This window comes from Camelus ferus, chromosome 24 (genome assembly GCF_009834535.1).
Source record: "Camelus ferus isolate YT-003-E chromosome 24, BCGSAC_Cfer_1.0, whole genome shotgun sequence".
In the NCBI taxonomy this organism is placed as follows: Eukaryota; Metazoa; Chordata; class Mammalia; order Artiodactyla; family Camelidae; genus Camelus; species Camelus ferus.
This window is the reverse complement of record NC_045719.1, coordinates 15754446-15772401: the sequence shown is the minus strand read 5'-3', so window position 1 is coordinate 15772401 and position 17956 is coordinate 15754446. Positions and strand designations below refer to the sequence as shown.

The following is a 17956-nucleotide window of genomic DNA, read 5'->3' as shown; positions in this document are numbered from 1 at the left end:
AACTTTGATTTTAGCTTTTTATTCATTCTATCAATATTATCTGAAAAAACTTGTTATTTCATTTTCACAGTTTGTATAGTGAAGTTTAAGCAAAAAAGTATTCATTTCTGGAAACTGATTTCAATCTTAGATTAGCAAAATGGCAGGTTATTTACATAAAACAATTTTCCCAAAGACACAATTTGGAAAGAGATAGGATAATCAAATTCTATTTGTCTATCTCTTGTTCAAATACTTGAAAAGAACTATGGAAAGTTTGGGGGTTAATTATGTTAATTAAGAACTAATAGTTTGTCCTAAGACTGGAGAGCTGAGCTGGGGATTTCCCTTGCAATCACCTGACAATGACTATTTATTTTGTATGCAAATAGAAAGTGACCAGTCTGCAATGGGTTTGCAAGCAAAAGCTCTTGTGTGTGGAACATAAGGAGAAAGTTAATCATGTTAAACGGGACAGGCCACCTGCCTTCAGTCTTTTCAATGGAGAAATATATATATAGTCAGATAAAACCACATATCACACTATTTAGTGGAATGTGAGTGTTCTTTGACATAGGTTATTCCTGAAAATGCATACAAAATGGAAATATGGTTGGATAACTCTTTGGAAAATAATTTGGTTAATAAGTTGTCTTTTGAAATGTGCTCAGTAAGTTTAGGACATTAGAAATAATGTTTGGAATTTTGGCATAAATAGTGATTTTTAGTTTAACTTAATTTCTACCTCTTTGGCATCATAGCATTATTAAGTTTCCCATCCTCTTTGTAAGACAACAACCACTATAGAGAACATTTGGCTTATCGAGCAAAGCACTGAGATGTCCATGTTCAAACTAAAGGAACTTACCAGTCTTAGCATGCTGATTTTAAACTTTTAAGCCCAAAGCAATCTTTGCTGGATGATGTACCAAACCTAACCACGAACCAATCTTTGAAATAGTTTGTCATTAACTTTGTCATTAACATCACAAGAACACAATGTCAGGTCTTATTTATTAAGACCTGATGATATTCAACATAATAACTTTTCTTAACATCAAAAGTAAATCCTTTCCTTATGTTGGGTCAATCACCATGAAACACTGTGGTCATGTCAAAATTCTTATTATACTACAAATAAGCATAGCAAATTTGATGCTTATTCTGTGCTCTTAGTTGAAATAAATAAAACAAATTATTAAACTTTTCAGTTGTTCTGTACAGTCACAGCCATATCTTAACATGCTAATCAACAGTATTTTCACATGGCTCATGTTTACAAAAAAGCTCTGGGAAAATAATTTCTATTGCAATTAACAGTACATTTTTACAAACTTACCGTCTGTGAAGTCTACATTTTCAGGCAATATTTTCACTAAGTATAAAACTGCATATCATTGCAGCATCACTTTTTTGTTTGTATGAAAATACTGATATTACCTTAGTTTTTCAATTTCTTGTTTTTCATATTGAATCTTTTCCATGTAACAGCCAGATGCTGTATTATGTTTTTTTTTAAAAGTGTCTTTATATGTTGATATAAGAAATATTTCATACATGTAAAAATATCTGTAACAATTTGTAAAGTACAAAGGGTACTGATAAAATTGAGTATCTGTGCATTCATAATGCATTTTAAGGAATGGAACCCTATGCTCTCTCACCTCTTCCAAATCATATTTAGTTTTATATATTATATAAAAATATGTTAATATACACATATACACAAATTATATAGTTTTACATTTTTAATCCTATTACAATTTTCAACTGTCTTATTAATTCACTAATATTAGCTAGATCTGAAAATAATGAGTTGATTTTTACTTTCTATTGCTTAGTCTAGATTCTTTAGTACCTGGTAAAATGGAGGCAATAAAAATGTGCACAGTTATCTCCCTGTTTCTGATTTTTAAAATGAGACTTTTAATGTGTCAACATTAAATCTTATGTTTTTAGAGACAATTTTTATAATGTACCGTAAATTGTGAACATGTATTGAATTTTATGAATGCCTTTCCTACATCTATTGAAATTTTTCTGCAATTAAATTTTTCTTCCTTAATCCTTAAATTTAATGCGTTGCATGAATGAATCTCAATTATTAAACTTTTTATTTCCAGGGAAAATTTAACTAATTTTGTTTTATTTTCTTTTAATATACTGCTGGATTTGGTATGATAGTCATTTGTTTAGGATTTTTCCATTTATGCTCTTGAGGAACACTGGCTCCTAAGTCATCTTATGTTGTTCTTGTCTGATTTTGGTAGTAAGGCATTTATAATCTCATAATTGAAATGGAGAATCTTTCCTCTTTTTTTATTCTCTAAGAAGAATAATTCAATATTTTAACCACTTTTCTTGACTGGCTGAACTTATGTCTTAATTTTTGGGGAGATATTAAACTGTTGATATAAATTATTAGTTATAGGACCATCTAGGTTGTTAACTCTTAATTCACTATTGGAAAATTATAATTATTTCTTTAAAAAATTTGTTCATTTGGTTAAACTTTACCTGTATTGATACAATATTGTTAATAACTTTTCACGTATATCCTCTGTATACAATTATTTCTCCTTTAAGTTCATAATATTGTATGTTTCTTCTGCTTCTTCTCTCTTGTCATGATTAACTTTTCCAGATGTGTTCATCTGTGCTAATTTCTCAAACTGGTAATTTCTGACCTTTTTAATTATCCCTAGGGTGTTTTCCTTGTTCTTCGTTCACTTTCTATTAATTTCAGATATTATTGCCCTCCTCTCTTTCTTCTACTTTCTTTGGGTTTTTTTTCCCACATATTCTTAATTTGGATGCTTAGATCACTAATTTTCAGCCTTTTTTTCTTTTCTAATTATTTAAAGTTACAAATTTCCCTTGACATATCATAGATATAATAAAAAGAACTGGATGTCAAATCAGACTTATATGAAGATTTACTCAGCTTGCAGGGATTTACTCAGCATGCAGCTTTCCTAAATGCTATTATAAGTAATATTGTGTTTAACTTTAAAAAATTGAGCTATAAGTCATATACTATCATAAGAATTCATCTCTTTAAAGTGTACAACTCAGTGGTTTTAGTATAACCGCATGGCTGTGCAATCATCACCATTATCTAATTCCAGTATATTTTCATAACCCCCCAAAAGCAGCTCTACACCATTAGCTGCCACTCCTCACGCCTCCCCCCCCCCCGGCAGCAACCACAAATCTACTTGCCTTGTTGGGAGCATGTTGGGCCCGGTGGGTGTCAATCATTTCCTGGCGCAGACCTGCACCATCACCGTCTTTGAGCACGTCCCCATGCAGGTGATGCAGTTCAGTGTAAACCCCGTCCTCGGATTGGCTGTGGAAGCCATGAACTCAGGTGGCCTGCCCAAGCGGGGAAGCGGGGGTGCTGAAGCGGCCAACCAAGTCGGATCCCACGGGGCAGTGCATCACCAAAGAGTCATAGAGCACAGTGCTTAAGGTGCTGAGTTGCATCTGCGGATCTGCCTGAAGGACCACACCTGCATCTTATCAAAACATCCAACCAGGTCGTCTCATACATGCCGTGAGACCCGTCAGCGAACTGTCCAAAGTGTTCTGCCTATCCAAGACCTGTGACAAGCGACAAGGCTGTACATGAAGCCCTTCCCCAATTGCCTGGAGGAGGACGCCAAGGGCGAGGAGTGCAGCTGTCAGAAGCTCAAGCATCAGCCCGCTACTTGGCGGATTCGTCCGAGAGGGTTGTGACCTCGGCCCGCAAGATCTGGTGCTTGGGGCCCGGCGGCAGCAGCCCCGACATCCTCACTGATGTCACCAAAGGTGTGCAGTCCCTCAACAAAATCAAGTTTAGTGTCCTCGCGGCATGCTGGGCGTGTGCTTTGAGGCCCAGGATGGGACGCCGCACCAGCACACCAGGCCTCTACGCTGCTGCGTGCTGACTACAAGCGCCGGTTCACAGAGCCCAGTCCCTTGCGGAGGGCCAGTGTCAGAAAGAAGTGGCTGGGGGCATCCACGGTGTCCCGAACTGGAAGCGAGGCCACGTCTTCAAGGAGTCTTAGGTGGACAGCACCCCCATGTTTGTCATGAAGGCCTACATGCCCGTCAGCGAGCCTTCGTCATCACCGCCCACCTGAGGTCCCCCACGGGCGGCCAGGCCTCTCCTAGCGTGTGTGTGGCCACTTTCAGATCCTGCTGGGGGAACCCTCGCGCCTGTGTGACCATTTTCAGATTCTGCCGGGGGACCCCGGCGCCAACACCTGCACCTCAGTCAGGCTGTAGCGGAGATGCGCAAGCGCAGTGGCCCGCAGGACGGCAGCCCCGCCCGCCCTGGACAACTTCTGCCGCAATGCGTAGGCTCCCAGCAGCACCCGGGGCGGGAGTCGGCGCGCTTCCGGCGAAGCCAGCGGGGCAAAGCTCGGGAATTCCCCTCGCGACGCCTCGCGACCGTCCAGACAAGGAGATGCGCCGCCTCCAGGTTTCTGGGGCCGCTCCGTGCTGCCTCTCATCATCAACACTGATGCCGTTTCTTTTGAAACTTAGGTGAGGATTCAAGAGGTGACAGAAACACCCTCACAGCAGTGACTTATTTGGCCAGTCAGGGTGGGGGAGGCGGGATGGGAGACCGTTTTGGACATTTCATGTAAACGTACTGGTAAGATTGTTGGTTTTGTACCTGTCTTCTCTTAAACTAAAATTTGGTCAAGGTTCCTTTTATAAATGAATCATATTCCATTGTATGAATATTCCGCATATTGTCTGTGCATTCATCGGTGGATGGATGTTTGAGTGGTTTCCGCTTTGGGGCTATCATGAATAATGTTATGAATATTCAAGTACAAGTTTTTATGTGGGCACCTGTTTTCATTTCCGTTGGGTTTACACTTACGCCTAGAATTGCTTAGGTTATTTGGTAACTTAATGTTTAACCTTCTGAGTAATTGCCAATTTTTTTTTTCCAAAGCAGCTGCAATAACTTACATTCCAGATAGCAATACACGAAGAGGCCAGTTTTTCTATCCCTTTGTCAACACTCGTTATATTCTGTTTTTTTTTTTTTAACTTTATTATAGCCATCTTAGTGGGTGTGAAGCCATCTTACTGTGATTTTGATTTGCATTTCCCTAATAACTAATGAGGATGAGGATCTGTAAATATGTTTATTGACTTTTGTCTTCTTTGGAGAAATGTCTATTCAAATCTTTTGCCCATTTTTAAGTTGGGTTAATAGTCTTTTTTATTGTTGAGTTGCAATAGTTACATATTTTAGAAACTAGACCTTTATTATATATATGATTTACAAATGTTTTTGCTTGTTAACTCATAGTAGGGATTGCATTTTCACTTTCTTGATAGTTTTTTGCAGCACAAAAGTTTTTATTTTCATGAAGCCATTTTATCTAATTTTTAAAATTGCTTGTTCCTTTGATATCATATCCAAGGTTACACATATTTACCCCTCTGTTTTCTTTTAAGAGTTTTATAATTTAACTCTTGCATGTAAGTCTGTGATCCATTTTGAATTCATTTTGTACATGGTTTGAGAAGGGAGTCAAAATTCAGTCTTTTACATTCATATATCCTGTACCATCTGCTGAAAAAAAGACTGTTCGTTTCTCATTGTATCAACTGACCATAAAGATAGGTTTATATCAGGAATCTCAGTTCTATTCCATTGATCTACTTGTTTGTCCTTATGTCAGTACCACCTCATCTTGATTATTGTGGATCTGTAGTAAATTTTGAAATCAGGAAATTTGATTCCTTCTAGTTTGTTCTTTTTCAAGGTTATTTTAGCTAATCTGGGTCCCTTGCATTCCATGTTAATTTTAGAATTATTTTGACAATTTCAGGGAAAAAAAGGCTATCAGAATTTGATAGAAATTACATTGAATCTGTATATCAATTTAAAAAGTTTTGGCATCTTAACAAAATTATGTCCTAGAATCCACTAACAGGAAATCTTTGGATTTATTTAGGTATTTAATTTTTTTCAATAATGTTTTGTAGATTTTAGTGACACTTGTTTAGCGAAATGTCTTGCATTTCTTTTGTTAGTTTTTTTCCTAAATATTTTATTCTTTTTTGATGCCTCTATTAAATTTTGGATGCCTTTTATTTCATCTTCTTGCCTAATGACTCTGGCTGAGATCTTCAGAACAAATTGAATAGAAGTGGCAAAGTGTAGATCTGCTTGCCCTTTTCCTGATCTTGGGGGATACCTTCATTCTTTACCATAATATCTGATTTTAGCTGTGGATTTTTCACAAAGTTGAAAAATCATATTGAAGAAGTTTTTTACTACTCGTATTTTATTGAGTGCTCTTTAAAAATCATGAATGGGATTGAATTTTGTCAAATTTTCTGCATCTACTGAAATGATTGTGTAATTTCTTCTCTTTATTAGTGTTACATGATTGACTTTCAAATGTTGACACTTTTCTGGGATAAAGCTCACTTGAACATAATGTATAATCCTTTTTATATGCCACTAGATTTGATTTGGCAGTATTTTGTGAGGATCAATGTTCATAAGGAGTATTTTGTGTATAATTTTATTTTCTTAGAATGTTTTTGTCTGGTTTTGCTGTGAGGGTAATATGGGGCTCATAGAATGAGTTGGCAAGTGTTCTCTTATGTTTTTGGGAAATTTATGAAGCATCAGTGTTAATTCTTTCAATATTTCATGATACTCAACAGTGAAGCCATTTGGCCAAGGACTTTTATTTGTGGGAGGATTTTTTATTACTGATTTAATTTTTTTACTTGTCAAGTTCTAGCTGGATTTTCTTTTTCTCTTTGGGTCAATGTTAATAGTTTGTGGTTTTATAGGAATTTGTCCATTTCATCTAGGTTATCTAATTTATTGGCACAAGTTTGTTTATAGTATTCTCTTACAACCACTCTGTAAGGTAGTTAGTAATATCCTTCTTTCATTCTTGGTTTTAGTTCTTTGAGTATTACCTTTTTTTTTTTTCTCCTTGATTAGTCAAGGTAAAGTTTTGTTAATTTTGTTAATCTTTTCAAAGAACCACCTATATTGTTTTCCACAAATGTTCAAAATACCAGCTGTGTGGGTGTATCAGTATTGTCACAAAATACCAGATGTTACTTAGTCATTATTATATAGCTAATTTATAAAATATAAATCTAAATTTGCTCTAATTTACATTTTTATTACCAAAGTGTGAAATTAATTTCCATATGTTCATTTAATCTTTTTATTTACTCTCTTTTGAACCTTCTGATGATTAATTCATAATTTTTAAGCATTTTAGCTAATATAAATAAAACCTTTATATGTTATTTCTCTTTGTGCCAAGTTTAGTGAAAATATTTGCCCAAGTCTGTCTTATAAATTTCAGTCTTGATTCAAAGATGGTAAAGTAATCCTTTTTCATATATTGTTAAATTATTAAATTTAAATCATGTGGGGGTAAATGTTATACATTATGCTAATTTTTGTGATGTTTAATATGTTTTAAAAGACATGATATATCATGATATGTCATGTGTTTTAAATTATTTTCAGTGGAAAAAATGATTTGATAAACTTATCCTGCCGTTCCAAGAAATGTGAGTACTATACACCAATATTTTATATTGAATCACATTTATATGAGAGAAATTTTGGGGGGTTTGTGAAATTTAACAGTTTTAATCCCCTCCTGAATTCTGTTTCCTCCCAGATTTGGAGGGTAATATGCTTTAGGATATATTCCTCAGAGAGTGCCCTGCTGAATATAAATTGTAAGATATGCTTCAGGAAAAAAATGATTATGAGGTAAAATACAATTTGGAAATTCTATAACATTCATTTTATTTTTGGAATTTTTTGATAAACATTTACATATGGAAAGCCCCAAAAAGTCCTGCAATGAAGATACCTCCTAAAACCATACATTGATTATTTGATCATAGAATCCCTTTTCTTTATATACTTATTAGAATATCACTGGATTATGTATTTTTGAACACAATTTGAAGAGTGCTAGTGTAGTTGAAAAGATTTTATAACTAATTAATTATTAAGAATTTAATGCATTTTAATAAATATGTATATGATAAATATAGGGCTGTCACTCTATTTTAGATAGAAGATATTTTTATCACCTCCAGAAATTTTCTCACCTACCGTAGGGAATCACTATTTTGATATCTATTGTAAGAGTTTAGTTTTGTCTTTTTTTGAACCTCATAATAATGGAATTATACAATATCCATTTTTTCTGATTATTTTTGCTCTATTTACTTTTGAGTTTCACCAATGTTACTCCATGTATTAGTAGCTCATTCTTTTTTACTGCTCAGCATTATACTATTGCATGATTACTCAATATTTTTAAAAATTTGTTTTTCTTGTGATAGACATTCAGATTTTCAGTTTCTGCTGTTATGGTTGAAGCTATTCACAAGTTCTTGGACCTATACTTTAATTATCTTGGGTAAAAGCTTTGGAGTGAAATTACTGCATTGTAGCATAAATAGATTTAACTTTATAAGGAACCATCAAACACATAATAATAGATTCTTCTGTTTGAAAAATTTTAAACACTTCAGAGATTATAAAATGAAATATAAAATTTCCCTTCTGTCTCTACATTCCTCTCCTTTCTTAGTTTCTTGATCTGTGGACTTATATATGCAACTGCAAGTATCTGTCAGAGTCTATGTCTCTTTCTAAAAAACAAAAAGTGATGACAAAACTTACACATAAATATATATCTTGCTATTTTTCTCAGTGTACCTTGGACTACTTTCTGTTTTGGCACATAATGATTTATGTGTTTGCTGTTTGCATTTATGTATTTATTTATTGTTTTTCCAGCTTTATTGAGATGTAATTGATATATAACACTGTGTCAGTTATAACATGATCGTTTAGAGGGAGATAATTAGGTTTATTTATTTGTATTTATTTATTCATTTTTTAAATGGAGGTACTGGGGATTGAACCCAGGACCTTGTGTATGCTAAGCACACACTCTGCCACTGAGCTATACCCTTCCCCAGCATGTACAATCTGATTTCATATGTGTATATGTTGTGAAGTGTTGACCACGGTAAGGTTATTGAATACAACCTTCACTTGACATAATTACCATTTTGTTACTGTAGTTATGGTAAGAACATTTAAAATCTACTCTCATTGCAGTTTTCAAGTATATAATACAGTACAATTAACTATAGTCACCATGCTGTACATCAGGTCCCCAGAACGTATTCCTCTTATAGCTGGAAGCTTGTTCCTTTTGACCAACGTCTTCCCTTTTCCCCACTCCCCAAGATGGTGCCAACTACTGTTGTACTCTGCTTCTACGAGTTAGGCTGTTTTAGATACCATATAAGAGGTTACATAGTATTTATCTTTCTTTGACTTATTTCACTTAGTGTAATGCCCTCAAGTTTCCTCCATCTTGCAAATGGAAGGCTTTCCTTCCTTTTTAGGCTTAACATATTTAATTGTGTGTGTGTATGTATATGTATATCACATTTTCTTTATCCTTTTGCTGTAGATGGATATTAAGTTGTTTCCGTGTCTAAGCTATTGTGACTAACGCTGCAGTGAACAAGGCAGTGCAGATACCTCTTTGAGATAGTGATTTCATCTCTTTCTATAAAAACCCAGAAAAGGGATTGCTAGATTACATGACGTTTTTATTTTTAAGTTTTGAAGACCCTCCATACTGCTGTCCATAGTGGTTGTAGAAATTTATATTCACATGAGCAGTGCCCAAGGATTTGCTTTTCTTCACATCCTCACCAACATTTGTTATCTCTTGTCTTTTTTATAATAGCCATTCTAACAGATATGTGGTGATATTTCATTGTGGTTTTGACTTGCATTTCCCTGATGATTAATGATTTGAGTATCTTTTCATTTACGTATTTGCCATTTGTATGTTCTTGGGAAAAATGGCCACTCAGTTCCTTTATCCATTTTTAAATCAGATTATTTGTTTTAATGCTGTCAAGTTGTCGATTCCTTATATATTTGGATGTTAATATACCCTTACCAGATAGATGGTTTGCAAATATTTTCTCTCACTCTATAGGTTGCCTTTTCATTATGTTAATTGTTTCTTTTGCTGTGCAGAAACTTTTAGCTTGATGTAGTCTCTCTTGTTGATTTTTGTTTTAGTTGGTTATGCTTTTGGGGTTGTATCTGAAAGATCCTTACAAGACCCATTTCAAGGAGCTTTTTCCCTATGTTTTCTTTTAGAAGGTTTATGATTTCAAGTCCTACTTTTAAGCTTTTAATCCATTTCAAGTTAAGTTTTGTGAGTGATGTGACATAGAGGTTCAGTTTAGTATTTTGTATGTGAATATCCAGTTTTCCTCCCACTATTTATTGAAGATATTATTCTTTCTGTATTGAGTAGTCTTGGCTTCCTTATCAAATATTAGTTAATCCCTAATACATGGGTTTATTTCTGGATTCTCTATTTTATTCTAGTGATCTGTGTGTCTGTTTTCATGCCAGTACCTTACTGTTTTGTTCATTATAGCTCTTTATATAGTTTGAAATAAGGAAGTGTGACGCCTCCATCTTTATTCTTCTTTCTTAAAATTGCTTTGGCTATTATGACTCTTTTGAAGTTCCAAATGAATTTTAGGATTTAAAAAAAATCCATGAGAAATGCCATTGGAATTGTGATAAATTTTGATTTGAATGGACATTTTAACAATATTTACTCTTTTCAGCCATGAACATGTGATCTTTCCATTTATTTGTGTTCTATAATTTCTTTCATCAATATCTTACAGTTTTTGGCATATAGATCTTTCACTTCCTTGGTTAACTTTATCCCTAAGCATTTTATTCTTTTTATGCTGTTGTAAGTGGGATTGTTTTGCATGACATAAGTATATATGATGTCATAAGATATATATGAGATCAGCTACCTATGATCTCTTTTGATTTCCACTTGTGTGGAATATCTTTTTCCATCCCTTCATTTTGAGCCTATATGTGCCTTTAAAGGTGAAATTAGTCTCTTGTAGTAGCACACATAGTTGGGTCTTGTTTTTTTATCCACTCAACCACTCTGTGCTTTTTGATTGGAGAATTTCACTTATTTCCATTTTGAAGTGATTATTGATAGGTGAGGACTTCCTGGTGGCATCTTGTTGATTGTTTTCTGCCTCTTTGTGGTTCCTTTATTTACTTCTTCCTCTCTTTCTGTCTTTCTTTTTGAATTGATGATTTTTCATAGTGCTGTACTCGGATTCCCTTCTTTGTTTCTTTTGTGTATCTACTATAGGTTTTTGCTTTGTGGTTATTGTGAGGCTTAAATGAAATATTTTATGATAAAATAGTCTATCTTGAACTGATAACAACTTAGCTTCAATCATGTGCAAAAACTCTTCCCTCTTACAACTCCCCTCACATTCTGTGTTTTTGATGTCACAATTTACATCTTTTTATATTTTGTATTCTTTAATAAATTATTGCAGCTATAGCTATTTTAGTACTTCTGTCCTTTAACCATTAACTAGAGTTAAGTGATTAATACACCACTATAGTATTGGAGTATTCTGAATTTGACCATATACTCATCTTTATGTTTTTGTTTCTACTAATTAGTGTTATTGTTTTTGTTTTACTAATTAGTGTTATTTTAACTAGAGGAACTCCTTTCAGCATTTCTTGTCAGGCAAATCAAATGATGATCACCTCCCTCAGCTCTTATTTGCCTGGGAACCTCTTACTTTCTCCCTCATGTCTGAAGGACGACTTTGCCAGCAAAGCCTCTAGGGTCCTGTGCAGAGCAGGCCACTGGGAAGCACAGGCACTGCTGCTGCAGGGCGGGTACTGAGAGCTTCTGCCGTTCTTCCTTATTCCAAGCCATCTGTCTACTTCTCAGCTTTGCTGGTCTGTGGGTGGGGTGAACCAAAGTGAGTCCTTTGTGAGTTCCCGAAAAGGGTAAGGAAGCTGGTTGCTCACCCTTTTCCAGTGACGAGAACTATTTCAAGGCAGAGTTCCCTCTTGGCACTGAGCAGTGTCGGCTTAGGGGATGCAGGCAAAATGAAACTGTTTTCCTTGCCTCTTTTGTGTGTGGTTATTCTCAGGTTTTTTGTTCCACTATATTGTTGAAATTTCTTAAGTGGACTCCTGCACTCTCCCAGAGCTAATTTTGTTTGTAGATAGCTGTCTAATTGTTGATCTTTGATGGTGTCCAGAGGCTGGGGTCTCCTACCATACCATTTTGGTGAAGTCAGTATGCATGGTCTTTCTGTTTGTTTTTAAGAGGTACATGATATTTTGTATACCTTCTTGTGAGTGTTAAGCCAATTGAAGAACACAAGAAATATCTAGAGGGATTCTACCATAGCTTTTGTTTAATATCAATACTATAGTTGCTTTTTAAGGACAACACTTTTGCAACATAGTTTTGTACATTATTTTGCTTATTTAAATATGTATATTAATTGTTCCCTGAAATTTTTGTTTTCTTTTAAAAAGACAATGCCACATCACAAGCTTTGGTTCGATTTGGTGCCCCTAAGGAAGCTGTTGAGGTTTCTCAAGAAAATAAAATGACAAATACTGAAGGTGAGGGCTGCATCTAAATTGTATAGTAACCTATGTAAGCTATATTTATATATGCTCGTTTGTGATACCAATGTTATATTTTTATTAAAAAGAAATCCTAACTATCACTAATAGTTAACAGAGTAAAGGTATGTAATGTTAAGAATACAAATTGTAATACATTTTATTAATAATATATTGTTAATTGTAATTTGGTTTATAAGAATTGTTTACAATTTCAGAAATGTGTGAGGTTTTAAAATAAACATTTTCTTTATCCTTCATGCCAGGACTGGCAGGTGCTAAAAACATTTTAGTTCATTGAGGATGTGTTCCTAGAAGAAGAAGAAGAAGGACTAATTTTTTTTGGTTGTGAAATCCAGAATTAAAAATTACTCATTGAGAATTCATAAAATGTTAGCTCTGAAAGTGTTTCTGATATCATATGTGAAGAGATGATGAAATGTATGTTTTATGTATAAGGGTTCGTACTTGATTTTTCTCAGCTCATTTTGGTGGAGAACTTGATTTTTCTCAGCTCATTCTGGTGGAGAACTCTATGTTTATCAAAAAACTTAATCTTCATTTTGGTACATTTTTGCTCTGGAGATTGTGTTTGACATGATACAATTGAGTTAAGTTACCATTCTGATTATTTATCTATTTCTGTTCAGTAGAAATCTTGTATAGAATTTTAATGTCCTGGCTTAGAGTTTATTGTTCATAGTTAGTTATGGGCCATTGTTAGTTTTGGACTAATTTTTTAAAATATCAAATTATTGATTTGTGAACCAGTTAATTTAGGACACTGGAAGATATGTGTGCTATTAGGGTGCAAAGATATTTAAGAAATGATCCTTATGAGGAGTATATAATCTTGCAAGCCAAATAAAATATAACTATACGCCAATTAGTACAACACAAAAGAAAAAAAATGGTTATATAGAGTAACAGCAAAGATGACACAAGGTATTTAAAAGGCTCTGTACCCAATTCTAATATATGGCCATGGAGTTTCCCCACCACCAGACTGTTCTTGGACACTAGTTGGGTATTCTACAATTCAACTCAATCCTGACACCATCTACCTAGAGATTGCATCAGATCCTCTAGGTTAAGGACATAGTCCTACAAGACTACCCCTCACCCCACTTCAGATGCCAGTGGGAAAGCCCAGTTTATCACCTGGGATTTTGACCAACTGCTAAAGATTGGTAGTTCCAGTTTACACCACACCTTGGGTTTGATTAATGTACCATAGTGACTCACAGAACTCAGAGAAACATTTTGCTTACTAGATTCTTGTTTTATTATAAAAGGATATAGGTCAGGAACAGCCAAATGGAAGATATACATAATACAAGAAATGGGGAAAGGGCACAGAGCTTCCATGTCCTCTCTGAACTTGCTGGTTTCCCCAAATCTCCATGTGTTCATCAACTTAGAAGCTCTCCGAACCCTGTCCTCTTGGATTTTTATGGAGTCCTCATTACATAGGCAAGATTGATTGAATCATTGGCCTTTGGCTGTTGATTAATTCAAGGTCCAACCCTTCTTTCCTCCCCGGAGGTCTAGGGTGGGACTGAAAGTTCCTACTGTCTAATCCCATGGTTGGTTCTCCAGGCAGTCAGCCTCCATTCTTAAGTGGAGGGGGGGGGGATGGGGCGTCCAAAAGTCACCTCATTAACATAACAAAGGACACCATTGAAGTTACAAGGGTTTTAGGAGCTCTGTGCCAGAAACAGATGAAGACCAAATATATATTGACTATTCTAAATCACAGTATCACAGCAGAATATGAGAAATGAATACTGTGGGCAAGAAGTATTTACGTGTTTTGAGTACCCTCAACTTGTATGATCTCTAAGGATTTAAAGAATTGTTAATGGGTAAGGACAGATTTGAACTGAATCTTGACGGATGCATTTATGTATGAAAAGTGAGGAAAGAATTTAAGCAAGAACAGAATGAGTCAGATAACAATGATGAAATGACACAAAATATGGGAAAAAAAGATTACTTTGACTACAGCATAGGAAAGATTCAGAAATGTAAAGATAATTGGTTAAAATAAAGTAGAAATAATTGAGATGCAGTCAAGAAGCATTTTGAATTTCAGGCTCAAAAAACATGAACTTTATTATTGCTCAGTCTCTGGTCCTATACATATATCTATCTATATCTATATCTATATCTATATATGATTAGAGATGTTACATAACCAAATCCTTTGCTTGGAAGTATGAGTCTGAGTGTGCTGTGCAGAATTATTTGGTTATAGGAGGAAATATGGAGACCATTGACCTGAAACAAATACACTACTGCATATTTCTCCAGAAAAGATGGGTTTACTTGGGATCAGCACATTTGGGGTCTGCAACCATGGTAAGCCATGTGCAAGTTACCTGAGGCAAGGGAAGGAGAACACTTTGACTGAAGAAAAAGGAAGTCAGGAGGGCTGTAGTAAACAAAGTCCATGGCTTTTCATTGGCTGAATCCTTGCCAGGAAGAGAAGAGTCTTTCTTTTTCCTTTTGGGCTCTGCTATCATTGAAGGGCATGAAGACACTCCCTTCTGGTCTCCCAATTCTAATTGAGGTTTCTGTTGATGAATTTTACAAAATTGCTTATCTTATCAGTATAGTCTGGGTTTAAGGTAATAAGTATCTGATCTATGAAGGATCAGTGGGTCTGAAAGATAGGAATTAAAGAGTCATTACAAAGGAATTGTAAGATTTGGTAAACTGACTATGTATATTGATATAGAAACTTGAAAAGACTATCCAAGGACAATTTAAGTATTGCAGACTTTGATAATGGGAACAGAGAAGTAAGGAAGGAAAAGAGGTTGAGTGGAATGAAGATGAGTATTATTTTAGAAATCCTGTGAGTGGGTGTGTTCCTTTTAAGACTACCTCTGGCTTGCTGTTCTTGACAAAGTCCAAATATTTAATACCAGATATATTGGAGAGGGGCCTGTAACCAAAAGTTTTACCTTGCTGTATCTTTACTCTCTTATCATTATTTTATTTACCACGTAGTTCCTGATTATGGACTCTGTGCTAGGCACCATTCTCACCACTTGGAATGTGTCAGATCTTTCCCATCTTGGAGTTCCTTCTGTATGTCTCCTGTATCTTTTCCAGCTCTATATCTGATCATAGAAAGGTGTGCATTTTCCTCTGTAGCCTTCTTCCTTGCTTTGGCATTTCAGTTTACTATATATCATGCATTTCTGTATTTCCTTGTTTGTGGTATATCAATTTCTCAAAGGGTACATTCTAATTTAATTCTCTTGCTTTTTATACTGCATGGGATCCAGCAAATCCACCCTTCCTTTCTCTACATTCAGTGCTACGATTGGGCTCTAGAAAAGATAGATTTTTGGAAGATTTGTACATTTGGCAAGAAGTTTAGGATAATGTTAAGTTTAAAGATGTTTAGTTGGGAATCAGGTACTCAGAGGAGATGATTAAGGGAGAGAGTATAAAGGGAATAGATGATTTCTTACTAAGTAGCCATGATTTAGGACTATGAGGAGAAATAGGCAATGAAGAAGTAAAAGAAAACTATTAAAGAAGAACATTTCAAGGAAGTATTTTCTACTATGTTTTGTATGAAGAGTTAAAAGAGATGGAGAATGATATGAGGTTATTGAGTTCTTTCACTAGGGAATGCTTGGTGGTCTTTTTGTAAAACAAATTTGTTGAGATAAAATTTAAGTACAATAATGTCCCGTCATTTTAAGTATATAGGTCAATGACTTTTGACAATGTACACATCTGTTTAACTACCATCTTAAATAGGATGTAGAAACTCCCATCTTTTCAGAAAGCTCATTCATGTCCTTTGTAGTCAGTATCACCTCACCCCATCCCTCATATCCACTGATACGATTTTAGTTTTACCATTTTAGAAGTTTAAATAAATGGAATCATTCTATTTGTGCTCTTTTGTGTCCAGTTTCTTTCAAAAACTCAGAAAGAGGTCTGTGAGATTCATCTATGTTGTTGAATGCATTAGTGGTTTGTTTGTTTTATTGCTCAGTAGTACTCCCTCGTTTGAGTACTGTTTAGTTTATCTATTCAACCGTTGATGGAAATATGGGACTTTCTATTTTTGGGCTGTTATAAATAAAGCTTTTATGAATATTTGCATATAAGTATTTTTATTGACTTTTTTTTTTTTTTTTACCTTGGGTAAACACAGAGAAGTGGAATGTTGAGGCACATAGTAAGTATATGCTTAACTTTTATAAGAAACTACCAGGCTATTTGCTGAGAGTAATTTACATTTCCACCAGTGTATGTGTTACAGGTGTTCTGTATCCTTACTAATATTCGCATGGTGAAACTTTTACATTTTAGGCATTTTAGTGATTGTGAAGTGGTACTGCACTGTGAATTAAATTTCATTTTTCTGATGATTAATGATACTGAGTATCTTTTTACATGCTTATTAGTCATTTATATATTGACTTTTTGGAAGAATCCAACTCTTACACTCATTTTTTTATTTGGTTTTCCTATATAGTAAGTTGTAGATTTTCTTTATTCATTTTAGATACAAGTCTTTTGTTGGGTATACATCTATTTCCTCCTGTTCTCTTGCCTGTCTTTTCATTTATTGTAATATCTTTTTGAGGCAAGCTGAATGTTTTGGTTTTGACAAAGTCAAATTTATTGTTTTCTTTAATGTTTCTCCTTCCTTCTCTCCCTTCCTTCCTTCTTTCCTGCCAGCCTGCCTGTATTTTAAAGATATTTTTCTATTATGTTCTGGCCTGTATTGTTTCTGATGAGAAATGTAGCAGTTACTCATATTCATGTCCCCTGTATGTAATCTGTCCTTTTGTTATCTGGTTACTTTAAAGATTTCTTCATTGTTAATTGGTTTTCAGCAATTTGAGTATGATGTTCCTAGACATAGTTCTCTTTATATTTTAATAATGTGATATTTGTTGAGCTTCTTGGATGTGTGAGTCAGTGTTTTTCATCAAATTTTGAAAATTTGGGCCATTATTTCTGCAGATTTTTTCACTCCAAATTTTACTCCCTTCTCCTTCCAGAACCTCAACGTCACATGTGTCGGACTGTTTTATTTTTGTACTACAATTCCTTGAGGATCTGTTCTTTTTCCTTCATTTTTCTGTTCTTGAGATTGGATAATTTCTATCAGTATATCTACACATTCGTTTTTCACTCGGGAAGGTCTCCCTCCTGCCCTTCCCCACCTCTAGTGTATAACAAAACTAAAAAAAGCTTTATTTTTCATAAAAAAGTTAAAGATACCTTCTGTTCATCACACAGAGGCTTTGAAAGAAGAAAAAGTTATTTCTAAACTCAAGAGCACTAATTTATTTTACATTTTGGAAAGAAAATCAAGATATTAAAAGGGCTAATTGAATGTGAAAAAGAAATTTGTGTTCAGATAAGTTTTTACTCAGAGTGCTGAGTTCA

At 34.7% G+C, this 17956-nt stretch overlaps 1 protein-coding gene across 1 annotated transcript in view; it reads left to right on the top strand.

Annotated features, from left to right (window-relative positions):
• The window catches only part of CCDC178 (coiled-coil domain containing 178), a 280794-nt gene that overhangs the window by 11320 nt on the left and 251518 nt on the right, over positions 1–17956 (top strand). The window contains 1 exon segment of the mRNA XM_032467208.1: positions 12434–12523. Within this exon segment, the coding sequence (XP_032323099.1) occupies positions 12434–12523 (90 nt within the window).